This window comes from Lissotriton helveticus, chromosome 1_1 (assembly GCF_964261635.1).
Source record: "Lissotriton helveticus chromosome 1_1, aLisHel1.1, whole genome shotgun sequence".
In the NCBI taxonomy this organism is placed as follows: domain Eukaryota; kingdom Metazoa; phylum Chordata; class Amphibia; order Caudata; family Salamandridae; genus Lissotriton; species Lissotriton helveticus.
In genome coordinates, this window is record NC_136057.1 from 1,365,953,995 (window position 1) to 1,365,981,175 (window position 27,181).

Genomic DNA, 27,181 nt, shown 5'->3' on the forward strand with positions numbered 1-27,181 from the left:
ACTGTCCTATTACATGTAATCTTGCTTGGGATGTTTTATTTACAATTTGTTTACACTATTTTGGTAATGACTTTTAGTCTGCTGGTGTTGCAGGTGGAATAGCTACCCACTACCCCAACTGCAGTTTCCGCACTCCACGCTTAAATGTTAGCAATGGCAGCGCAGTCTTCTTTCTGTTGCGTTATGATGCCACTTGGCCGTCTGTGGTTTGTTTTGTTGTGCCCAGCTCACTCAACTGTATTTCTACAAAAGTAAATACATTTAACAAACATATGGCGGCCGCACAACCTTTTTTGGTCTATTTATTGACTTTTGTGGCAATGGCGGCACGCCACACTTTAGCTTTAAACATCTAAAGCGCGGCGTGGCGCCATTGCTACAAAAGTCAATAAATAGAAAAACAAAGGCGGGCAGACTCCGCACTTCTTTTCCATTTGTTTACTTTTATAGCAATCACAGCAGGCCGCACTTTACTTCCAAACTTATTAAGCTAAAGCGCAGCGTGCCGCGATTGCTACAAAAGTAAATAAATAGAAAAAAATACAGCGGCACACAACTTTTTTTTCATCTATTGACTTTTGTGGCAATGGCTGCAGGCTGCACCTCAACTTTAAACATCTAAAGCGTGGCGTGCCTCCATTGCTACAAAAGTCAATAAATAGAAACACAAAGGCAGTCAGACTATACATTTCTTTTCCATTCATTTAGTTTGGTAGCAATCATGGCACGCCGCGCTGTACTTTTAAACATCTTAAGCTAATGCTACAAACGTAATTAAATAGAAGAACAAACAGTGGCCTCAAAACTTTTTTCTAATATTTTTTAACTTTTGTAGATATGCTACTGCCAGGATATTTTGAGAGAGAAAAAACCAACAAAAATTCATATTTGAGAAAAGCCTGAAGCTCTAAAGTTAACTAATTTGAGACCTATTGCTTTGCAAATGCTTTGTGAACTAAAAGAATAGGAACTGTTAACATGAAATTAAAAAGATTTGGAATGTAAATAGTTCCCGCACACTTCAACCCCTGAGGTCATCCAAAAGCCATTTATAGTTGGAGGAAGCTTTATTTGTTTTTTTATTGTTTATTGTGCCTTATGCTCGCTCTGCATAATCTTCCTACTTCCAAGACGACTATAAAAAAACATGGGGCCTGACTGGGAACTGAACAGAGCGGAATTCCAGGGTGGAATTCCATTCCGAACGATTATAAGAGGTCCACGGTTTGTGTACCTTGATTTATTATGTCTTTGAACAATGAACGTGATTTTATCAGCTGGAATTGTAGCCCGGATCCCTTCCATGACTCCTGCTTTAAACTTCAGAGAAGTGATACACAAACAAATGATGGACAGAATGCTGAATAAATCATGCATTCGCACCCCAGTCAAGAGATCTTGGTTAAATCCAATCCATTGTTATTTTGCTCACCATGCCGGCCCAGTTTAGACCCAGCATATATGCAAATCATTGGAACAGTCCAGCCAGAACTGCCAAGCCAGCTCCTCCCTGGACCGAAAACAAGCATCCTGGGACCTGTTTTAGGGTATTACCCCTCATCAGCCAGGTTAGCTTGAATCCAGCGGCACAGTGAGCAAGGGACCCATGTCTGGGCATATCCATCCCACTTAGGGCAAAAAGTACCACACAAACAAATGATGGACAGAATGCTGAATAAATCAAACATTTACCCCGGCTTGGCAGTTTGGGCTGGACTGTTCCCATAAGGAGCAGGGTCGAGACTGATTTGCATATGGCTGGGTTTAAGTATCCAGTGAAGAGATTTCAAGTGGGGAGACATCCGCATCCTGGGCCCCAGTAAAAGTATAGCCCTAGCTGCAGCGTTTTGGACCACCAGGAGGCGGGTGAGTAGGTATTCTGGTAGTCCAAGGTATAGTATATTCACATAGTTCAGCCTAGATCTGATCAAGGCCCCTAGTCAGAACAGGTGGTATATGTGGGCATTAACCTCCATGGAAAATGGAATAACATGCAGGATACCACCTGGTAAATCTGGGTCAATCAGTAATTTAACTCATAATTGCACAGTACTGCTAACTTGTGGTGTGCAGTTTGCACCCTGCCGGTACTATTCAACTTGTAATAAAGGCCATGAAAGACTACTTAAAGTGCCTTGGGATAGATCAACAAAAATGAAAGGCCCAGCTACCACTTCCCACCACAACTATCCAAATCATTGAGTGGCCACAATTGCAGATCGCTCAAAAACATTGCTTTGTTTTATTTTATTTTGATACTTTGAACCCATTCGTAACTTCAGTCACTATTTCAGCAGAAATTGCAAGTACATTTTTTATATTCTGTCATCACATTTTAACTGTGATTCTAATTAATGCCACAGCTCTCCAAAATCTAGCTTTTTTCCTGAGCCTAGATCAGAGTGTATTTTGGAGTTTGTAGGCCCGGTTGTATTGTGAAGTTCTTTTGGCTTTTTCCTTCCACAGAGGCAGTTTTGGGGTTAATTAGATGCACCCTTGGCCTCATAACTGCCTGAATCCTTGCTATTGCCTAACCCAAGGGTAGCTCCCATCATCTTGTTGCCCTTTCTTAGCCCCATATTCAGTGTTTCAAATTGTTTGTACACACTCCAGGCCATAGACGGCTTGTTTGACCACGTCTAGTCTCAAATTCCTTTCATGCATCCATTTGTAAGTGCAGCTACATGCTTGTTTGACAATTTCAGAAGTTTCACCATTATCCACCCCCCCTAAAAAATCAGACATAGGCCAGATGGTAAACGTCGTTTACAACGCGGTGTTTACACCGCACGACCTTTACCACGCTGCCATTACAACGCATACTACGACTTGTGCTGGATGGCGCTGTTGGTTAAGGAATATTGTAATTTTATATTCCAACACCTTCCCTACTGTTACGAGGACTGGTGTTGGAATATAAAATTATGATAATCCTCAATCCGCGCCCTCCAACGCAAGTCGTTGTAACGACTTGCGTTGTAAAATCCGCGATGTAAAGTACCGCGATCAAAATGATCGCGTTGTACTATACTACATCCGGCCAGACTGGACTCTCACAATTCTGCCCATCATTTAGAATCTAATGTTTAGGAAACCGATCTCACTCATTTTCTTTTCAAATTCACACAGATGAATAGTAACAAACTTAACTAAGTGCATAACTCTGGCCCTGACGTATAACATCATAAAACTCCCAATATAGGCCAGAGGGCATACACACTTTAATCTACGGCACTATACTGTGTAGCATGTGACCCCTCCGTAAATTCACTTTGGCCTCTAATTAAGAATTTGAAGCACTGTATAAATACAACTACAATACAATAAAACCTACTCCAACCCTGCAGGACTGTGAGGCCATACTAATGGCAACACAGAGCTAGACAGATGTCTTTTGACATAACCTATTCCTGCCTAAGGTGCAGGCTTTAGTTAGACCCTGAATCAAAGTTGTGTTTTAAATTCCGAACCATGTGCAAATGGATGTTTGCACACAGATTGTAGCTGTGCCTCAATTACCACATTCTGCAATTTTCTCATGACAGATTTCAGCAAATATTGCATGAAAAAATATATCGGCACAAAATGCTAAGTCATAAAAATTGCAGAGATTGTGGAGCAGTGTGGCTCAATGGTTAGAGCGGCAGACCCTGATGCAGAGGTCTAGCCCGGGACCAGGGTTCAATTCCCCGCCTCGGCGGGTCTTGGGCTCAAAAATTCCACGGACCTGATAATTCTCGCCTCGGTGCCTATTCCAATCATGGAGTCCCACTCTGCAACTCTGGGCAATAGCTTGCTTAATCTCCACAACGGCCCCCACAACGCTAAGGATGCCTGGCCTCCACCTTGGGGGTGCCCAGGAGTGGACACCTCACAGGGAAAGCCAGGATGGGTTCCACAGCGGTATTCGTACAAGCGCCTGGAGACCCTTGCGGGTGAGTAGTGCGCTATACAAGTATCAATTTACATTTACATTTACAGAGTGTGGTAATAGATGAACATTTCCAATCTGTGTGCATACGTACATTTGCACATGTATGGGAATTTAAAACACAACTTTGACCTCTTAGCAGAGGTTCAGTGCTTTTAATTGGAGAGTATTGAAACTTCTTAGAAGCAAGTAGGCACTCTGGTATAGGGTACTTTCACTTCTATTTTTCCATCCCAAGCCCTTGCTCTGCCCCATTGTCTGAAATGTTTGCCGCGTTTCTCCCCTGGTTCCAGGCACTACCTAGGCCAGCAGGAGCAACACAGGTTCCTATCCCTCCTCCTATGCAATTCACTCACTTTTCCCTGCAGAAACAGGTTACACTATGCCTATGCGTCCTCCCACTGAACTAACTTTAGTTTTAGTTGCACTTTTATATAGTGTGAACTCAGCCCATGGGCTTTGGAGCGTTATACATGAGCACCGGTTGCATTACACAAGGTCAGGTTCCCTAGTTCCAGAGTGGTCGTTCTGGCAGTAGCACCCCATTCCGTCTCCTACTCCCATGTACCATGCCAAGTCCTTCCGCTACTCCCACTAGACTCTTCCTCCATGTTTGTCATACCTGCTGGGTCCCTACGCCCAAAAGGCACTGCTTTTTAGTCTCAAAGTCCCGTATTTTTTAGAAAAAATAAACTCCTTTGTGCATCATCAATTGTTAGAGATGGTCCTGCTACAACAAAAATGTTATCTGTGCATGTATTATGTCATTGCTAGAAAAGCACCTTGCACCCATGTCTTTCTGCTGTAAAGGTTTCACTGCTAGTTCTGCAGTGAGCAGAAATAGTAAGCTCTGCCCTCTTTTGTTGACACATGGAACTGCAGTAGTAAAAGGTCTGGCCACGCCTCCTGCTGTGAGGCTAGATTATGTTCTCTGGTTTGTCTTGATTAGTGGAACTGTCTGCAGCTTTAATGGGACTATTGTTCTCTGCCTGCTAGTGCTGAGCAGGGGTACTGCAACAAGAAACAATTGCACAACCTCTTTGAGGTGGAAGAAATATTTCAGGTTTTGTCTTCCAATAATGGAAAGTGGAACTGCAATTATAGGATGTCCCTCTGGTCTACTTGGACTAGGAGAGATGGCACATTGTACTCTCGTGCCAGGAAGCTAAAACATAAAACTTTGCTAGTGGGTTGTTCGCTTGCAATGAAAAACAAGCATTTGCAATGCAATGGGTCTCGCATTTGTGAGAGTTTGAGCTATTGGCATTGTAAATGATAATGGCTTTTATTTATTTTTACAAAACCTGCAAGCTTTGCATAAACACCGCTTGCAGGTTTTGTAAACACATAAATAAAAGGTAATGTAAGTAGCTTAAACTTTCGCAAATGCGAAACCTTTTTGGCACTGACGCTTTAGCATTAAACAACGTAAGCTACAGCGCGGGTGCTGCGATAGCTTCAAAAGTAAACAAATAGAAAAAATACACATTTTTTTCTATTTGTTTATTTTTAAAGCAATCGTGGCTCCAGCGCTTTTAGCTTAAGATGTTAAATCTAAAGGGCCTGTGAGGCCATGTTAAAAAAAAGAAAATAATAATAATAAGAAAAAAGAAAGTCATGTGGCCACATTCGGCTAACAAATAGGAAAATAAAAGCCATGCCGTCATTATGCTTGCCTAGTCGTGCAGCACTGGAAAAATTAAAAGAAAGCATTGAGGGAGAGCGTGTCCTGCCAGCAATAGCAGGAAGGACCAAGCTATTTGAGAAAATAATTATCAGAGACTGTAATTAAAGGCTACTGAGTAACAACACATGTAACGGTGTGTTCTCATGTGAGGTTACCAGAAGAGAAAAGGTGGTACTAAGGAAGAATTAAGAACAACTAAGCCTATTGACCAATGAAAAGCCACCACGTACAAAGGACAGGGCCGATTTAAAAAGTTGGGTGGAAAATGGGCTGAGCTTCAAGTCCATACCTGAATACAACATGTCTCGAAGAGACAGCGCTGCGTAGGCGACACCTAAAAACTTGCTTCGGATCATCTTGCTCTGTAAAATGTTAAGAAAAATATGTGCAACACTTTTGTTACGCTATTTCGAGCAACTCTGATATGTTTCCCTTGCATAATCTCATATCCGGTACAGAACTGGCTGTGATTTTGGTTATGTTTTTCATTCCTCTTCTAACAGAAAAAGACCTGGCAAGGCAGCGGAGGGCCACAGGGGGTTCTTACGGTGTTGGCACCACGAATGGGCTTGCAGACGCCAAAGTCTCGTATGACACCTATGGGTCCTCTTCTGGTTACTCCTCGGAGGAGGACTATACAGGTAAGGAAGCCTTGATTGTGTGTGTGGGAGGTAGTTGGATTTGGCAGAGAATGCTGATGTACCCTCTTGTCCTGTGAACTCTCTTGCAGGTCAAGCCATCTCACAGACCAGCACTTCTGGGTCTGGATTCACCGGAGCCGTCTCTAAAGCTGGCTCGCTGCTCTGGCAAGTGGTGACCTCCCCAGGTGAGAAGGAAGGCAAGCTGGCTCCATGGCTCACTGAGGCAAGGTATCCAGCCTCAAGCGGTGCCCTATGCAGATGGTCTTTTTATCAAAGCTACTATGAAGATGCCCAGCACTGTAAACAAGACTTCATAGTCTGTTTATATTTAATACGCCTTGCGTTCTCGCTCCTCCCTTCTGACAAAATTGGTTTGCCAGCTGCATGGTTGTAGATGTGCAGGTTTATGCGATACTAGTAAAATAAATGTGGGCCAATAAAACATGTTCTATGGAAGTTCGAATCTGATATGTATTAATCTGACATTCCCATGTTCTTACCAGAGTAAGGGTGCCACTGGGTAGCCATGATAATGTTGATCTTCTCTTCTCACGCTTTGGGCCTGTGCATTGAGATAGTGCTCTGGATCTGCTCAAATACCTATGTTTCGTACACATAGCAAACCTTCACGAAAGCACCGCATATCGTAAACTATCTGTGCAGATGCATAGAGAGTAATATGCTTTTTTTCACTGCCGGTGAGGGAGGGGTGGTGCAGGGCATCACAACCGACTCACGGCTTCACCGCTTGGGAGTCATGCCCCCTCCCTACGGTCATAATAAAAAGCATATAACCTTCTGCGCATTTGAATACATACTAATGCTATATATATGTATATATATTATACCCCAATACTATACACACAAGTTCAGAACATACTGCCTTCATCTTTAATACCACACTTTTTACCTAGTATTTGTATCTCTATGAGGTTGGGCAGAAGGATTGTGCTTTGTGCCACACTCTATGCTTGCATCGTGCCACAGAATTGTCAAATTAAAATGGCTCAAATGCGCCCCAGGGTTGGTTGTGATTAGGCATTTCATGGTTCCATTGCATATACACACTACGAAAACTGGGGCCCTGTGTTTATCGGCACAGATGAGGTAGATCAGTTTTCTCATTCAGCCAGTGAATAGAGACAGACCGATGGACTCCTTGGGATCTAGCTTTCCTCTTGTCCCACCAGAACTGTGCTGGTCCAGGCAGTGAAGAACAGAGAGACTTCACCGGCACAAGGATCTCACCAGGCACAGTGTAGGTTTGTTTCTTTGAGTGTGTCGCACCAAAGTTGTAAATGTCATGCAATGTTAGCGCTTTGATGGCTTTTGGTTTTATGTGCTCTAAAAAATTTAAATTACAATTTAAATTACAATGATTTGCCTAGGATGTGAAATGAGCAATACATTCCCAGTTCTGAAAGGCATCCCACCTACTTTCCGACAACTTGGCTACTTTTTGAGGGGATCACAACACATTTTAACTGCTGGGTTCAAAAAGGAATGACTGTTCGGGGAGAGGCACAGGGCTGCGCTCTACAATGGAGCTCTGGACAGGTTGTTGACTTGTACTAATGCCCTACAGCAGTCAAGAAAAAAGTGTTAAAATGTAGACTTCTACTGCAAAGGAATTCGTATGAGCCTGAGACATAAAAAAGTAAGGTGGGTGCCTCTGTTTAATCATAGGTCCAACCTTCCATATGGTGCTGAGCAAAAACAATCAAACATTGAATTCTGTCTGGGGAAGCTGGAGTGGTTCAAGACCTCCCTGCCTCTGCAGCCGGTGTGACACTGATGCAGGTACACACTGGCGTTGAAGACACACCCAGTGGCCAGTCACATTGCTGCATCTGCAGAGGCTTGGGAGAGAATAAGCACTTGGGCAGGAAAAGCGTCTGATGGCAGTCTCGGCATTGGTTGAGATCCTGCAGGGAGCAAACATTGTTGCAGCAATGACATTCAGTGTCCAGAGCCTTTTCTCAGGTCCTATAGTGAACTATCTTTGGTTAGAGGGCTGTTGCTTCTGTGCTTGTCTAGACTCCTCCCTCTGGCATTTTGTAGTAATCTTCCCAGTCATTTGTTTTTGTTTTCATTCTTGTCACAGGTCAAGCTTTTGGGCTCCTGTACTGGTGGGTTGGGACCGCCTGGTACAGACTAACTACATCTGCCTCCCTTCTCGATGTTTTCGTCCTAACTCGGTGAGTGCTGGAGTTTGAGAATCTTAGTGGGTGAGGGACAGCTGGTGGGGGGTGGTAGTTTAGATAAAGGAACAAGGGATCAGCTGGTGGAACAGCAGAGTAGGAATTCATATGCCCTCCTGCACTGGAGGGTGCATCTTATTCAGCCCCTAGTGGGGAGAAATAGAATTTCAACTGTTGAGGGTCTTGCAGCACCTCACTGGGGGCTGTCCCCTGTCTGCTATCTGATGCTGACATTTTGAATAGCATCTTTAAGTGGGTTTTACAGCTCCTGCTGCAGTGGGAGAGAGGATCTGCTTTTCCCTTTAGTAGTGAGGAGTGCCACAGCGCCACTGGAGTGTCTTGCTGCTCAACCCGTGTTGGGGAGGGATGTCTAAAGGAGAAAAATGTCTTGAGGTAGAAATGCATGGTTCCTTTCCCGAAGCGAGATGTCGTACTGTGCCCATGATGGTGAGACCCAGTTGTGCTGGAAACCTGGTATTTGCAATTTAGTTAATGTGCTATTTTTGTCTCTGCAACAGCTCCGGCCTCAAGAAGGCAGTCCTGCTGCTCCTGCTTCTCCTGCTCTTGGCCGCCGCTGCATTCGGTGAGACTGCATCCCTTCCCCATCCATTTCATGCCACTTGCCCACCCTCTGTGTGTCCTTGTTCAAGTGAATCTCAGTTCCTCACCATCCTCTCCTAATCTGCATGAGGATATAGGGGTTCTTTTAGCCAGAGCAGAAGAGGTTGTCTTGGGCTGAGGTGGAAGAGGTTGCTGTGGGCTGATGCTGGAGGGGTTGTTTTGGGAATAGGTGGAAGGGGTTGTTTTGGGAATAGGTGGAAGGGGTTGTTTTGGGGCTTAGGTGGAAGGGGTTGTTTTGGGCTGATGTAGGAAGGGTTGTTCTTGGCTCAAGTCTACGTGTTTTCTTTTCTCTTCTCTAGTAGAAGTGGTTGTTTCTGTCTGATGTGGAAAGAGGTGTTTTTGGCTGAGATGTCAAAGGCTGTGTATGGCTGATGAAAAATAATTACTTTTGTGTCAGGTAGAAAGAGCTGTTAATGAATCAGGTGACAAAGGTTGCTTTTGGCTGAGGTGGAAGAGATAGTTTGGCTAACTTTACAAGGCTTTTTTGTTCATGTGGCAAAGGCAGATTTTGCCCAGGCCAGAAATGCAAGTTTGTGGCTGAGTTAGAAAGAGATTATGTTGGGTCATGCTGTAAGGCCGTATTTTGCTGCGACTGAAGAGACTCTTTTTGTATGAGAAACAAAATGTCTGGGTTTAATTAGGGTGACATGGATGTTTTCACTATGCTGATGGTTGCTGTTCTAAGCTAATGTTGCAGGGAACCTTTTATGCTTAGCCTTTCAAGCTTAGCTGGTGGGCTATTTAGCCTGGTGTGAACAAACTATTTGGGTGCAAAGTCACTTTCCATGTTGTTGTTTTTTTCTCTTGACTCTAGGGGCCTGGCAATTCTTTCCCTTAGTGTTGGGGGCCCTCCGGCCTTCTTCGGCACAAGCGCCTGTCTCTCCACCAGTGATGCCTCCAATCTTAGTCAGCACACAGACTAAAGAGGATGGAAATGCATCTCTGCTATACCAGGTAAGTGTCCAGATGGCGAGGCCTAGGCCAAGAAGGAGAGTTCAACATGAGGACACTTTGTGATTTGGAATTGAAACAAGCACTGGTAATGGTTCAGTCTGGGTTATAACTGAAAGTGCTTCTTCAGCCACTGATGAGTTTAAGCACTCAAATTATCATACATGCACTCTGTCACTCATCCTTATACTCCTACATCCATTCCTCCATCCACTGACTTATTCTTGCCGTTACCCACTTACCCAGCAGGGGTAAAATAGCCAAATACACTTAATAAGAATATGTACGAAAAATGAAAATCACAAAAGTAGAAGAAAAGAAAACATTTCACAACTTAACATGGCAGGTATGTGCTTAAAATACAAAACGAAATTAAACCTGACAGTGGGCACCCATCTTACAGTGGTATTGTACATAGTGTATAGTTTTAAGGTTCCAACATGGATTCCTCATTTTGAAGCAATGTGCTTGTGATCTTGGAGGGGCAAAACAAATATACACTCTACAATACCATTCCAAGGTGGCGGCTTAGCAAACGTCGCACTTGCGTCAGTCTTTAAATGCTAAAGTTTATACAGCATCAATGTCATACAATTAAACCGGTCAGACTCCCGAAAGGGTCTTGCAAAAATTATCACAGTGTATATCTTCTACACCCAGGGTTTATCGAAGGAAGTAGCCAGTACCAAAACCCTTGCTTACTACAGTAGCCTTTGAGATTCCTTGTAACAAAATTCCTATCTACAGCATTAGCAAAGTGTAATGACAATCCACCCTTAAAGGTGTATTGGCTTTAGAAAATGCTTTTCACAATAAATAAGTCATGCCTACCGTGTCTGTTGTAAATGTTCATAGCAATATGCTAGACCTAGAGCCTGTGACATAACCTATCCAGCTGAACCAATCAAGCCTATAGTTTTTATCATTGGCCTGTCACCATAACGAACTTAGGGCTACTATCTTCCTCATGAACTTTCCAACAAGGCCACTATCGGCATGGAGTCATAAATTTACAAATATGCTCAAAATTACAGTTGCCAAACAATATGCAGCCCTTTCTAAAACAATTGAACCGGCGCACAAGTTACAAGTCAATCTACACCATTACTATTCAATAGTGTCTATTATTTTAACCATATTTTAGTTCACTATTTTTCTTTTTATGCAATACAAATATTTATATACAAAAAAACACAACAAATACTTCAGAACAGAAAGAGATTTAAAGAAGAATTTCACCAGATTACACAATGGCCAACCCACACTTTAGCTTGTCACACCATTTGCATTCATACTTAAACATTCCTCATTCATCTACACCAGTGGTTCCCAAACTTTTGACTCCTGAGGACCCCCACTGAGTCACCACTGGAGGCCGGGGACCCCCAAGCAATTTGTATGAGTTAAATTTCAAATATTAAAACAGTAATCCGAAAAAAATACACACGTGTGCACACAAAACAAATACTCAAAGTACTAAGGATTTTGGGGCCAGATGTACGACCATTTCATTTAGCGCCTCGCAGTTGGCAACACATGGCGAGTGGCAAATTGCGAGTCGCTAAATGAAATGTACAACAGTGTATTTAACACTGGTCGGGATTCCAATGGGGTCGCAAATTGCGAGGTTCATTAATATTAATGAGCCTCTTGCAATTTGCGAGCCCATTGGGAATGCCAGCCCTCCCTGGTATGGTGCCTGCTGAGCTCTGCAGGCCACCATGTCTGGGACTGCTTTTAGATAAAGCAGTTTTAAAAAAAATGCAGCCTGTTTACCATGCATTTAAAATAAAAAAGAAAATGAAACGTTTTCGTTTCATTTTCTAAGAGCAGGCAGAGGTCCCTGGGACCACTGCCTGCCCATAAAAAATAATTTTGCATGCATTTGCAAAGGGGAAGGGGTCCCTAGGGGACCCTTTGGGACCCCTTCCCATTTGCAAATGCATTACCATTTACTTGAAGTAGGTGGTAATTGCGAATGTTTTGCGACCGCCAAACATTTGTACATGGTTTTGAGACTCACTATTTGGGAGGGAACGCCCCTTCCAAATAGCAAGTTGCAAAACGTATTTAGCGAGTCGCATAGCAAGTTGCAAAACGTATTTAGCGAGTCGCAAACAAATTGTGACTCGCGAAATAGGCCATGTACATGGCCCAATAGGTTTTTGCATGCGCAGACGGGTTCGCGAACCCGTTCGCACATATAAAAACAGATCGTACATCTGGCCCTTAGTATTTTATTTTGAAGTAATAGCCCCTCTGTCACATGTATTTCATTTGTTTTATAGCATCTCTCATACCATTGGAGGATGTCAGAGCACTTTACATCACACACATATAGAGACATTGAATCATACATGTAAATCAGTGTGTATATAAAATGTTTAAAGAGTGCTTGGTCTGAAAAAAAAAACCTCAAGGTTTCAGAACATAGCACAGTGGCTAGCACTGACTTTAACATAAAAAATGTATTTCCTCCCAAATAAATATTTTTAGCAGCATCAGGATAATGAATAACTGGGAAATAATATAAGTTACTAACTGGTACCATGCAGTTTGCAAGCAGCTCTTTGACAGTTTATAGGACCCTCTGCTACATTACGATTGTCACTTATAATGAAGTGCACAGTAACAAAAGAATCTCTCTGACAAAAGCAGTAACCACAAACCTATGCACATAAAATACTGCTTTTTTAAATGCATGTTACATGTTATTTGCAGTAGGCACATTAACCCTCTGTGCTACATTAGTTAAGTCAAAGCTGCCACTGAACAAAACTCTCCTCAGCTCCAGCAGGTACATTAATCACTGGCATTATCTTGACACTTTTATTGTTGCTGGAAAGCTGCTAATTATACAAGAAACTTGTCTGTGCTTTTAAAACTGTTGCCTACGGACCCCCTGGGAATGTGTCACGGACCCCTGGGGGTCTGCGGACCCCAGTTTGGGAAACACTGATCTACACCTTTCATCACACAAACACACTTCTTACACCTCCTTGATATTCCAAAGGATTCTTGTCCTCCACATTCATACACCAAGCATCAATCACCAAACAAGGGAAAGTTTTAAATCTAACTTAGTTGTGCATCACACAAAATCACAATATAGTTGTTTAAATCAAAAACTGTTTAGGAATGCACAACTAGACTAGCATGTTTGGAAAATACAATTGTTTGGTATACAACAAACAGGTCTACGCGTTTTGAACCCACTGATTTCTGGGGTTTTCTTCAGGACCAAAACAACTGTGGAAAGAAAAAGGGAAAAATCTGATTTTAAAACCATAACTATCAAACTCACGAGCATTCCGACCTGAGAAGCTCAGCCTGAGCTGTTCTTACCGATTTTGAACCTAATCACCAAATGATGATCGAATTCTCATTAGAACAAAGGATCTACAATGAAACAAATCAAAAAGCAGAGAGCTATCAGAGGAAGAGTAAAAGAGTGCCGTCCGGGTTTAGATAGAACCATTTTTCGAAGATACTTACAGAATAGAATTCGTCAAGTATTGTGGTGTTATGTGGAATGGAGCTTTCAAATTGCTTCAAGCTCAAGTTTCCGGGAGCCCGCGTCTGTAACGGAGCATGAATAAACAGAATGTGCGGGTTATCTAGGTTGCGCACGAAATGCAAAAGGATATTTTATTGTAAGCCCAATGACATGACATACCTTCGAATAACAATGTTGCAAAGACGCGTTTCCGAGAATGTCTGCTTGGCGTGTATTCTGTTTTAGACTGCACTCTATTTCTGAAAAAGACGGAAGCGTCCATTAATTGTTTCGCTTTACGGAGGCAGCCTGCTGCTGTTAATTTTATAGCGAGCCCAATCACATGGCATACCTTCGAATTACAATGTTGCAAAGACGCGTTTCCGAGAATGCCCGCTTGGCGTGTGTTCCATTTTAGGCTGATCTCTTTTTTCTGAAAAAGACGTATGCGTCTATTAGTTGTTTAACTTTACTAAGGGAGCCTGCTTCTGTCAATCGCACTGCTTGGAACATACCCGCTCGATTTTCACCATTTCTCCGTTGTCAGTTGTGCTCTCCTGTAGCAATCTCGAATGCCGACTGCAGCATTAGTGGTCTGGCGGCCATTAACTAAGGCCGTCGCGTTCAGCGCAAAGGCCACTGGGCCTTTGCGCTGCTACATTCCACATAACACCACGATACTTGACGAATTCTATTCTGTAAGTATCTTCGAAAAATGGCTCTAGCTAAACCCGGACGGCACTCTTTTACTCTTCCTCTGATAGTTCTCTGCTTTTTGATTTGTTTCATTGTAGATCCTTCGTTCCAATGAGAATTCAATCATCATTTGGTGATGAGGTTCAAAATCGATCAGAACAATTCAGGCTGAGCTTCTCATGCCGGAATGCTCGTGAGTTTGATAGTCATAGTTTTAAAATCTGATTTTTCTCTTTTTCTTTCCACAGTTGTTTTGGTCCTGAAGAGAACCCCAGAAATCAGTGGGTTCGAAACGCGTAGACCTGTTTGTTGTATACTAAACAATTGTATTTTCCAAACATGCTAGTCTAGTTGTGCATTCCTAAACAGTTTTTGATTTTAAACAACTATATTGTGATTTTGTGTGATGCACAACTAAGTTAGATTTTAAACTTTCACTTGTTTGGTGATTGATCCTTGGTGTATGAATGTGGAGGACAAGAATCCTTTGGAATACCAAGGAGGTGTAAGAAGTGTGTATGTGTGATGAAAGGTGTTGATGAATGAGGAATGTGGTATGATTAAGTATGAATGCAAATGGTGTGACAAGCTAAAGTATGGGTTGGTCATTGTGTGATCTGGTGAAATTCTTCTTTAAATCTCTTTCTGTTCTGAAGTATTTGTTGTGGTTTATTTTTGTATGTAAAGATTTGTATTGTATAAAAAGAAAAATAGTGAACTAAAATATGGTTCAAATAATAGACACTATTGAATAGTAACAGTGTAGATTGACGTGTTGCTTGTGAGCTGGTTCAATTGTTCAGAAGTTGATCATCAGTATTGGCATTTGTGTTTGTTTTTTCTGCTAAAGGGCTCAGCCTTACTGATTCGAGCCATACCCATTATTGTTCCATCGCCCTTTCTAAAACAGCATAATAATGATTCTCAAATGGCAAACGCCGTTACCCAGAGTCACCAGGGGTACCAACACCAGAATACTGGCCTACTATGCTAATTTGTAAGATTCCCTGTAACAAAATGCCTGTCTACTTGATTTAACACAGTGTAATGGCAATCTACCCTTAAAGACCTGTAAACTTTCTCGTACGCTTTTCACAATACATACATCAGCCCTACTGCATATGTTGTAATGTTTCTTAACCGCATGCGTGCGGCGGTAATTTTTGCGCTGTGCGGCTTTTTTCGAAATACCGCGTTACATGACGAGCTGAGCTCGTCATGAGCATGCGAGCGGCGCAACTCATGACAAGCTCAGCTCGTCATGAGCATGGAAGGGGTTAATAGATCAGTCCTTGGCTTGTCTCCATAACCAACTCCGTCCTGCTGTGCTGATCATAATCTTCTCCACAAGGCAAAAAGTGCAATAAAAGTACTCTTTTTCCAGCAGAAGCACACAACGTCTGTCCAATCAAAATCTGTACTCCAGAAAACCAACATTTTGGAAGAGCCAAAATCTCTCTCAGTAGTCCTTCTTGAATCTCTTTTTTCTATTGATCAGATAAGGGTTGGGAAACTTGCACTTTCAGAAAGGGTTTAAAGAAGTTGAGAAGGGAAAGCATGACTGCTGGAGTAGACTACATTAGAAGGAGGTGAAGAGAGGTAGAAGGCAAACTTAGAGGGAAGGAGAACAACATGAGAGAAGTGATGAAAGAAGAAATCATTGAAGAAGGAAAATTGTTGGTTACAGAATGAGAAGAGACAGCATAGTTTTAAAATGTTGGTGTTTGGTGTCATGACAGTGGTGGTAGGTAGTTTGTAGGCAACTCTAATCTTCATGGTCTAAATCTGTTGTAGTTCTGACAGTGGAGAATGGGTCTGACTGTTTTGTTGGGAAGGGTGAGGTTGACCTGAGATGGATCCCATAAAACTATACACTTATTCCACATTAAACTAGATGGTGCGAGTGGGCAAAATATACTCTTTAAGAGGTACCACTTACAATACTAGTGTTATATGCAAGTGACTTATTGCTTTATATCTTCTCTTTTACTCCTTCCCCTGTTGCTCGCCCACCTGCAGCACCTGATGTCACGACTGGAGAACCTAGAAAGCCGCTTCCAATCATTGACAGCTGACTCTGCTTCCTGGCGGCGGGAGGAGTCAGCTGGCCAGGCAAATAGAGCTCAGTCGCTAGATGCTGTTGCGGGCCGGGCAGGTTTAACACATGAGGAAGCTGTGGTACTTCTGGAGCAGATGATGAACAGAAAAGAGACAGAGCTGAGGCAGGACCTCAGTGGAGCTGGTTCTGTCCACCTGCAGGTATGACTGTGATCTTTTAGCCCTGACGGGGAAAATCAGTCATGTGCCAGGCACTGACCAATTTAAAAACTGAGTGTTACAGGTTAATTTCAAAAGTCTAAATATTACATGTCCCAGACCTCAGTTTTCTCAACTCCCACTTGTCAGTGGAATTCTCTGGCACTTATATTCATGATTCCCTGGTTGCCTGCATGCAATATTCTTAGGTGCTGGTGTGTGACATTTCCTGGTGTCTGCTTGAGGGATCCCTGTATATCTGTTTGCGGAATCCATGTCCGCTGTTTTGCATACTCCATGGTGCTTTCTTGAGAGCTACCCAAATCCCTGAGTTCTAGTTCGGAAATACCCAGGTGTTGTTTACAAAATACTTTGTACTAAATCACATCTCCTGGATTTCCTTTAGTTAATTTCTCCTAGTCACATTGCGGTTGTGTTTCTGAGTAGTCCATTTTTTGCATTCCTGGCTCTGTCTGTTGAAATTTATGAGGTTTTGTTACGACGTTTTCTAAAAAGACAACACTCAAATTCTAGCTAACTAAAATTCTTGGATATTTGTTTCTTCAGTTTCATGGTGACCTTTGTCGACTTCTTTTCACCACCATTTACTGACTTCCCAGACATTTGTAGTGAGCATCAAAATTGGCTTCTAACTGAACATCTGGCGTATTTGTTTAATGAACATCCAGAGCGATTTGTGAATAAACATCTGGGACATTTATGTACAGAAGATCTCCAATGGTTCTTTCCAAATCCAGAAAATCTGGCCAATTTGTTTAGTAGACATCTCCAGTAGTTGTCGATTTAATTTGTAACTCACTTGTTTACTAAGTCTCTTAAGCATGTGTCTCCTGTATATCCTGTGTGTGTTTTAATTTTTGCTAAAGGCGGCTGCTGATCATTCTGGACAATTCTTTTATGACCGTCCCTGGAATTTGTCTGCTGACTGTCTGAACCCCTTTCAGAGAGCTATGGGCCAAGCAGAAACCACTGGGCCCAAACAAGGGTGTTCTTATTATTATTACTATTATTATTTCCACGTGTAGAGCACTACTGTTACTCAAGGGTGTCCTGGTGCTTAGACAGGAAAATAAGAAACAGATTAACCTGAGTGGGGAAACTCTGAGACCAACAAAACAATAGCAGAATTTATTGAAGTGTATAAACCGAGGTTTTAAGGGTGTTCCTAAAGGCGAGGAGGTCATCAATGTGACTTAATTGTATAGGCAGAGAATTCCACAACTGTGCACCCTACACCAAGGAAGAACAGCTGCCAAGTTGGCATCTCTTCACTTGAGGCACAATACGCAAGTTAGCATTGGCAGAGCGTAGCAGATGGGAAGGTCTGTTTTGACGGAATCTTGGTAGTAAAAATAGAGGACCGGACTGATGTAAAGCTCTGCGTTCATACACAAAGCCTTAAACTCCGTCCTCTTGCAAACAGAAAGCCAATGCATTTAATCCAGCGTTGCTGAAGAAGACGGACTACTGAACAGAGCAAGCTAGTCAGCAGCCGTCTGAATCACTCATCCGTTTCAGATAGCCAGCATCCCAATACATAACTCATTGCAGTAGTCCAGACGAATCAAACTAAGTAACTGGACCACTTGCAGTCGATGTTGAGAGGGGAGAAACAATAAGATTTTGCATACTGTTCTTAACAAAGACACAGAGAAGAGTTTGTTCACTTGAGTAGAATGTGACAAATTTACCTTCATATAATTTGCTGGGGTGACGTTTCCTCACCCAGCTAGGGGACTGGCAGATCTTCCTGCCTGATCGGGGCAGCAGCCGCTGCATCACCCCTTGCTACAGGGGTCCCCCCACCAGGATTCCCCCCACACCCTGCCCTCCGAAACCGCACCATCTAAGCTCTCTCCTCTTCCTCACAGGGCACATTGGTGCAGGTACTCCTGGGCAGGTGGTCTTGGATTACCTGGGTTGATGTCTCCGCACCCAGCTAGGAGACTGGCAGATCCTACCACCCCCCTGCTGGTCACATCTAGAATACTTGCAGTGCTCCTCCTCCTCGTCATACAGCCAGAAGGGCTGCTTTACAGTTGAAAGTTCTGGGGGCCTCGAGTTCCCCTTCTTCTAGTCCCTTTCCAGACACAAAATGTGATTTAGGGTCTGAGTCTTTGACATTTGTGCTGGCGGTTTGCTTCCTTTTGAAGTGCCCACTCATCTTTTCTGCCTTTCCACCAGAAAGCAGTGTGTCACAGCAGGAACGACCCCAAATCTGATAACCCCACAACATAGGCCATGGGAGTGACGAGAGGTTCACACCTGGATGTCTGCAACAAGAGTGTGTATCAAAAGGTTACCTCTGGCCCCCAGCCTTGATCTTTATGGTTCCTATAAGCCTCATCTGCTTCCAAAGATGTGCCCAGACCCCTTTCCAGTGACCTCTCAGAATCCGTTGAAGTGTACCGAAGAACCTGGCTCTTCCTGTCTTCCGTGCGTGTCCTACCCAGGTCTCAAGAACGCAGCAATCCACAAATCTGGTTGGGGCGGGAGAGGGGGGTCCTCTACCTCCTCATGCTCCTCCAGTCAGCCCTGGGCCTTCCAAAGGGGAACCCAGAGTCTTCCATGTGTTGTATTTTATGTTAATCAAATTTATAGAGCACACTGTTACGCTTAGGTGTCCTGGCACTAGATCACTGCACTGGCTTAGCGGATAGCTGAGTCTAACAAAGATCTTGATTGCTAAAGATCCATGTTTTCAACAACTTTCTGAATGTCAGCAAGTTGGGGGCTGAACAAATCCCCAACGGAAATTCATTGCAGATCGCCACTGTTCCTACAACAAAGCTTCTTCCACCCCAGGTAGTTTTCTTGAACCTGGGCACTACCAGCTTTTTAGAGTTGGCCAATCTAAGTGTACCACTCACAGGCACACATACAGACAGCACGCACATGCAACCATCCACGCACTGCACCACATACTAACTTGATGTAGTACAAGGGTGAGTTAAGAACACAGCAGCAGAACTTTAAAGAAGTGGGCCTGTTGGCCTTCCTCCAGTGACACAGATATAAAGGCCTATTAACTCCTACAGATTGTTACACAGTATGATACCACCACTGCGCTTGTGCTACTTAACTCCTGGTAAAGGCAGTAGCCTTTCACCACTGAGGGTGGCACTTCGGGCGCACCTCCCAACCCAACAAGGCTGCAACCTGTGACACAGAGCAGTGTCATGGCATACACATATGACTCGTGTTAGCCCATGGCTTCTAAAATCAGCACCAAGGATCCAGCTGTTGTTGCAGCTGGGGCGCTGAGGGCATGGGTGCACGCCTGCCACTGTGTGAATGACTGTTCCATCGAAACACTGACCATCTGGCGTTTGTTTTCCTATCCCTGAATGCGCTGCACACCTACGCTTTTGTAAACCAAACTCGCTGATTAATGGTTTGATTGAGTAAACTTATTTGCGAACATAATACAGCCCGATTTATTCATTTTTCTTAATCGAATATCCTAAAATTTTGCTAAACAAATATGATACGCTTTTGTTAATTGTTTATAAAAGACTTTCTTTTTAATGACTTCTATTGATTTGTATCACAAATGTAATGCACTCTATTGAGGATTTGTCACAGTAAGTATTCAGAGAAAGCCAGCAGGTTTAACAGACTCTGTGCTCTTGATGATGAAAATATACTAGTAAAATAAGTTGACATCTGAAATGTCTATAAGGTAAGAGCTTTACCCTCAAATATTTATAAAGATGCATTGCTACATGCGTCATCCCTATTAGTAAACTTCCCTGGTTTTTGTTAATTGAATTTCTCAGACTTTAAACTCTACTTCCCAGGTTAGTTGACTGTACTTCACCAAAATGTGTTCACTGAAGATTCTAGGTATTGTTCTAAGAGTACTTTTTCTTTACTGAACTCAGTTGATTTGTCAGCTGTTTGTTTACTGAAGGTGCCAGACAGTTGATTACCAACATTCCTGGATCTTTTCTGGATTGACAAATGTTAACAATCCTGTCAGATATTTGTTTCCAGAACATCACAGGCCTGTGTTTACTGAACTTTCCAGGATTTGTGTACAGATTTCTGTAATAAGTTTATTTCGTGAACTCTCCTTTAAGTTTTCTAAACAGCAAATTTGTTTTTTCATTGAGCACCCACAGGTGTATGTTTTTTTTGTTTTTGTTTTTTTGTACTTGATGGTTCTGTTTGCTCTATCCAATCTTGTTAGTTTCCTTCATGATTGCCTGGCTCATGCTTCACTTTTTTTATTCCCTCAGGGGGAGCTGACCGCACTCCGTGAGGAGCAGCAGCGTGACCTGAAGGGTGTCCTAAAGCAGATCGGTCAGCTCTCGACGGTAAGCTCGGTCACAGAGAAGCCCTTTGATTTTGTGTGTAGAACAACAATGTTTCAGGGAGATGTTGTGACAGTGCCCTCTTGGATGATGGCACAACAAGTGAACCCAGTGCAGACCGAGATCACATGCAGAGTGACCTCTGTCAGTACTGCACCTGTTGAGATATCCGAGATATGTATTGTGAATCGAAAAGTTTGAATAGTGAACAAGTTGTCCATTGTTTATAAGATAAATATCTGATTAAAGCACATCATTAACAAAACCAATAAGTCTACTTCAGTGGCACTACTGACCTTTGAGCTTTGCCAATGTTTCTTGGCAATGCTGTTCCACATCTGCAAAAAGAATGAAATTGCATATTTGCTGATGCAAAACAACATTGGCAAAAAGTGCAATGATGAATACACATGTATACATCATCATCATGTATGCATACATATTCTTCATGGCGCTAAAGTTACCAAACTGCGATGACGTATATAAAGGAATGCGTTAACATGCATGCATGAATATCCGTCATAATGTCACAGCTATTTTATTTTTCATTTATGGTTCCATGATGGCGTACACTTATCTTGTAGTAGCCTGTAAATAAACAACAACAAAAAAAGCAAGTCAAGCAGGATGCAGTGTAGCTGGGAAGTAAATGGAGAAGGGTTGTTAGGGTGAGCAGCGGAGTGTATGTTAGGAAACTGCACACAGGGTGGAGAAATCTAGAAACTGCATGCACTTCCATGGAGTGCTGAACGAAAAAGCAAAAGTAATTCCCTGACTGTAAGCAGTGGAAGGATACAGGTCATCGGTGAAGAATCGGTACTTCAGGAGTTGGACAAACAAAGAAGGAAACCCAAATAAGAAGCAAGCAAGCAGATGAGAATGACCAGAGAGCAACCATTGACATACAATGGGTTGACCCAAAGCCTACTTAAGTGTTGGTACTGTCCACAATAGGTCTTCGGCCACAGACCGCTAAAAACTGTCTATAGGTAAAACAAGGGTTCTGACCGGGCAAACAGTTACTGAGCCGTATCAAGTGAGATGGAATCCTCCTCACAGGATGTGGAGTATAGATGGTAGCGAGTGGGACAATACGGCACAGAGAATAGAGACATCCAAGGACTGGTAAAGCGTTACAAGTAAAGAATTTGGATTTGAAAGGAAGTGGCAGCGAGAGAAGCAGGAGCAGAAGTAGAAATGAAAGGTAGGAAGGGGGATAGTGAAGAAGTCAATAGCAGGAGGTACAAAAGGTAGGTAGATGGGGCATTGAGCGCGAACACAAGAATGAAAGAAAAGATGGGCCAATTCGGAGAGGAGTCACAAAAAGAGGAATGGAAGTAAAGATTTAAGATCCATATAGTGTCAGCATTTCATCTTGCAAAACTCTTTCAGGCACTGTAAACCTGTAAAAACACAAATAAATGTAATTGAGAAAACACAAATGGTATCATCTAATAGGCCATAAATTATAGTGCAAACAGGGCTTTGTGTGAGCATGGTGAATGCCCGGTAAATGCAGTTTTGATAAACATAGCTTTACATACAGAGGCAGCACTAAAGACAATTGAGCCCGATCTGCTCACTTCGCAGTGTCCTTTACAGTATAGCATTTTATGAGTTTGAGAAGATCATATACAAGTGTGACTCCAGTTAGAGTACAGGGATTGAGATAATTGTGTAGAGAAAGCAAGCTCCTAGGCCCTTAAAAAAGGGACTTGGCAAAACGGAGCTATTGAAAAAGAAATCTAAGATAAATTAATTTTTCTCATACTCCACTGCTTCTGCATAGTAATGAAAACGACCTAAAAAATAAATATAAGCATGCTGCAAGTCTGTGAATGGCGTTTGCCCTGGCAGGTTTTCCCCGTGGCGATGAGCGGGTGCGAGTAAGCTTATATGGCAACCTTCCATCCAAAACCATTTGGGGTGTGTGTATACACATACCTTACCCTCCATATTGATCCAACATTTTAAGATTGTTTAATATGAGTACATAGCCAGCTTTCTGATGGTACTTCTAACTGCAGATTCTTCACCTTTAGAATATTTCCTGGGCGCCGGACAGGATGCAGAGGTTTTTATAACAGTGCTCCCACATGCTGTTAGGTGGTGTTGTGTGGTGCCACGTGTAGGCGCCACCCCTGCACGCTGAAATCAGGTCTTTGCTTTCAGCGCCTTTGAATGCAGGCCTGGAGCTCTGCTCTCTTTTCTTCGATTGACACATTGCTTCCAAAATTATTTTCCAGTATCTGAAGACCACAGAGTTCTAGCTGTGCCTTGACTGTCGGGAAGCAGATGTTGGTTACGGACCCGCACAAGCTGGGTTTCTGATGTTTGGACTTGGGGCATGAGTCCAAGTTGTGCCAAGAAGGTGCCCAAATGCACCCGAAAACCACCCGGGACTTTGAAGCAAACACCAAAAGAAGTCATGGGCCTTGTATAAATCCTGCTCCTGCTCCACGTCAAGGGCACAGACTTGTTCCCTCTCTTGAACTGCTCCCACACAGGTACTGTTCGCAGTTGTGGTCTCCCGGTAAGTCCAAATTGCAATCTAAGAAGAAGTTGAAGTAGGACTCAACACCATCCTGCTGCTCTCAGTCCAAAGAGAAGTTGGGAGGATGTCAAGGTGCCAGACAAACTCACTCCTGATCCCCAATTGCGGAGCCCATCCCTCAACTAATTCAGTTTCCCAAAATATTCTGTGCCATTTGCAATGCTGCAGCAGGTCGAGGTCTTTAAAGAGGCGGTGCTGCATATTTTTGGTACTCTTCCTGCTCCCCCTGGTGTATGTATGTATGTATGTATGCAGGGCATTCGTAAAGCGCAGGAATCACCCCCGCAGGAGTATCTCCGTGCTAGCATAGAAAATAAAGCAGACTGGCATATATTTCCACAACTCAGGCCTTGAATAATTCCGTCTTCAGAATTTTTCTGAAGCGCATGAAGCTAGAACATTTACGAAGCTCCTCTGGCAGGAAATTCCAATATTTGGGGGCCAGGAAGGCAACTGTTTTACCTCCATTTCAAGTTTTCTTAAAACAGGGTACCGCCAGCAGTCCGTTGCCTTCCGATCTAAGACCCTGGTTCGGGCAATACAATTTAAACGTATCCGCCATATAACTTGGGCATTTGCCAAAGACGGCTCTGTGAGCAAAGCAACAGAGCTTAAACTTTATTCTCTGGCGAATAGGTAGCCAATGAAGAGCCTTTAATAATGGCTCAGAGGTGGTACGAGGTGGTTTATTAAGGACTAAGCGTGCGGCCACATTTTGAAAGATCTGTAATCTGCTAAGAAGGGCCTCATTCGCAGAGACCAGTAAGGCATTACAATAGTCGAGGCGACCTATAATCCGAGCCTGAACTAGGGTTCTGCTTACTGCAAGGGGCAGCTAGGTGAACACTCTGCACAAAAGGCTCAGGGTGTGATGACAGGTCCCAGCAGTGGTCATTATTTGGTCTTTCATTGATAGCGTTGCGTCCAGCCAGACCCCTAGATTCTTTTCCTCCAAGGGAGGAGAGGGGGCAGGGCCTAGCACTGTCAGCCACCATGCAGGCGACCAGGAGGTCATTGCAGGACGAAACAACAAGATTTCAGTTTTGGCCTCATTTAACTGCAGGAAATGTTCAGTCATCCAATCAGCTATGGCAGACATGCCCTTGGCAAAACGCTGATCGACTGACTCCATATCCTTATCAAAGGATAGGAGTAATTGAGTGTCGTCTGTGTAAGAGAATGGCATGAAGCCGTACTTTCAGATGACTTTAGCAAGGAGGGCCACCTAGATATTAAATAAGGTCGGGCTCAAGGAAGAGCCCTGGGGCACCCCCTTACTAAGCTTTACAGTTCGTGAGCGGAAGAGGCCCGGATTGACAGCTTGTGTGCGCTAGTCCAAAAAACTAACAAGCCATTTAAGCGCCAGCTCCTGCAGGCCGGCCTCTCTCAGTCGAAATATCAATTTCTGATGAGAGACCGTGTCAAAGGCTGCGGTTAGGTCTAACAGGATCAACATCACTCCTTTATTGTCATCTAAGGCCTTTTTAATATAGTCTGTAAACCCAATGAGGGTTGTCTCCGTGGAGTGGTTGGATCTAAATTCGGACTGTGAAGTATCAAGGATGCCTTTAATCTCCAAGTAATCCATTAACTGCGTGTTAACATGGCTCTCCGCCATCTTACCCATAAAAGGAAGAAGTGAAATGGGACGATAGTTGGAGAGCACTTCGGCGGACACCTGATCTTTCTTCTTAATGGGTATTACTTGAGCGGCCTTCCAATGTAAGGGCACACTGCCTCCGTATAGTGATGAGTTTAAAATCTCAGTAATGGGGCCAGCCAAAGAAGCGGCTAAAAGGGCAAACTTATGGGCAGGCATAGTATCCAAAGGCGATCCAGATTTAGCCTTTTTTAGCATGGCTTCCACTTGTGAAACATCAATATGTTTAAACTGTTTCAGGCCATCTCCTGAGCCCAATCTTGGTACTAATTCGGAATTAATAGGTAGCACTTGGTCCATTTTTGGGGGAAATTGTTTATAAATCAAATTGATTTTGTCTAACGAGACTCTATTGCTGCCGGTTTCTCTGCCGAAGGGAGACAGGAGGTGGCACACGCGGACAGGAGATGTGCACTCCTTACGCAACAAGAACACACCAAGAAAAGACAAGCATTAGAAATGCAATCGGGCTCGGATTTATTTGAGTTTGAGCTAATGGCATTGTAAATGCCAATGTCTTTTTGCCATGTGTTATGGAGTGTGTGCATGTGGTGTGTAGTGGAAGTATGTTGGTTGAATTGTAATTTTACCAATGGTGGCAAAAGTAAAGTGTACCATACTGCGATTGCTTGGTGGAAAAGTGCACTGCCGGCTGGAGGTGAGTGTGCCTGGTGGAAGGGTGCACTGACGGCTGGTGGGTGTGTGCTTGGTAAAAGCGTGCACAGATGGATGATGGCTGTTGGTGTTTGTGCATGGTGAAAGCATTCATTGACGGCTGGGGGTGTGTTGTGTGTGTTGTTTTCTGTGTGCTGGTGAGTGTGTGCTGGTGAGTCTGTGGGGGTGAGCCTGGGGAGTGAGTGTGGTGGTGAGTGTGTTGTGTTGAGTGGTGACAAGTGTGTGGTGTTGAGAGACTGAGGTGTGTGGTTTGTGTGTGCGTTATGTGTGTGTGGTGTATGTGTGTGTGGTGTTTTCTGCACACTCACACACTGCCCCGTAACATTCACACACTGCTCACCCGCACACTCCCAATGTCACCCTGCATAGTCACACACTGTCACATAGTCACACACTCAGCAGCACACAGCACTCAACAACACTCTGCCCTCAACAGCACTCTGCAATCAACAGCACTCAACAGCACTCTGCAATCAACAGCACTCAACAGCACTCTGCCCTCAACAGCACACAGCACTCTGCCCTCAACAGCACACAGCACTCTGCCCTCAACAGCACACAGCACTCTGCCCTCAACAGCACACAGCACTCTGCCCTCAACAGCACACAGCACTCGGCCCTCAACAGCACACAGCACTCTGCCCTCAACAGCACACAGCACTCGGCCCTCAACAGCACACAGCACTCAACAGCACACAGCACTTTGCCCTCAACAGCACACAGCACTCTGCCCTCAACAGCACACAGCACTCTGCCCTCAACAGCACACATCACTCTGCCCTCAACAGCACACAGCACTCAACAACACACAGCACTGCACTCAACAGCACTCTGCCCTCAACAGCACTCTGTCCGCAACAGCACTCTGCCCTCAACAGCCCTCTGCCCTCAACAGCACTCTGCCCTCAACAGCACTTAACAGCACTCTGACCTCAACAGCACTTAACAGCACTCTGCACTCAACAGCATTCTGCACTCTGCACTCAACAGGATTCTGCACTCTGCACTCAGCAGCATTCTGCACTCTGCACTCAACAGCACTCTGCACTCAACAGCATTCTGCACTCAACAGCACTCTGCACTCAACAGCACTCTGCACTCAACAGCACTCTGCACTCAACAGCACTCTGCACTCAACAGCACTCTGCACTCAACAGCACTCTGCACTCAACAGCACTCTGCACTCAACAGCACTCAACAGCACACTGCACTCAACAGCACTCTGCATTCAACAGCACTCTGCACTCTGCACTCAACAGCACTCTGCCCCCCAACTGCACTCTGCCCCCAACAACACCCTGCCCCCAAAAGCACTCTGCCCCCAACAGCACTCTGCCCCCAACAGCACTCCGCCCCCAACATCACTCTGCCCCCAACATCACTCTGCCCCCAACAGCAGTCTGCCCTCAACATCACACAGCACTCACCAGCACACAGCACACACTATCAACAGCACACATCACTCTGCACTCAAC

At 43.8% G+C, this 27,181-nt stretch overlaps 1 protein-coding gene across 1 annotated transcript in view; it reads left to right on the top strand.

Moving 5' to 3' along the window:
- The window catches only part of SUN2 (Sad1 and UNC84 domain containing 2), a 131,268-nt gene that overhangs the window by 48,956 nt on the left and 55,131 nt on the right, over positions 1 to 27,181 (top strand). Inside the window, exons 4-10 of the mRNA XM_078650227.1 lie at positions 6,122 to 6,259; positions 6,349 to 6,444; positions 8,364 to 8,457; positions 8,979 to 9,043; positions 9,896 to 10,035; positions 16,244 to 16,483; positions 20,743 to 20,820. Of these exons, the coding sequence (XP_078506353.1) occupies positions 6,122 to 6,259; positions 6,349 to 6,444; positions 8,364 to 8,457; positions 8,979 to 9,043; positions 9,896 to 10,035; positions 16,244 to 16,483; positions 20,743 to 20,820 (851 nt within the window). The remainder of the gene's footprint in view (positions 1 to 6,121; positions 6,260 to 6,348; positions 6,445 to 8,363; positions 8,458 to 8,978; positions 9,044 to 9,895; positions 10,036 to 16,243; positions 16,484 to 20,742; positions 20,821 to 27,181) is intronic.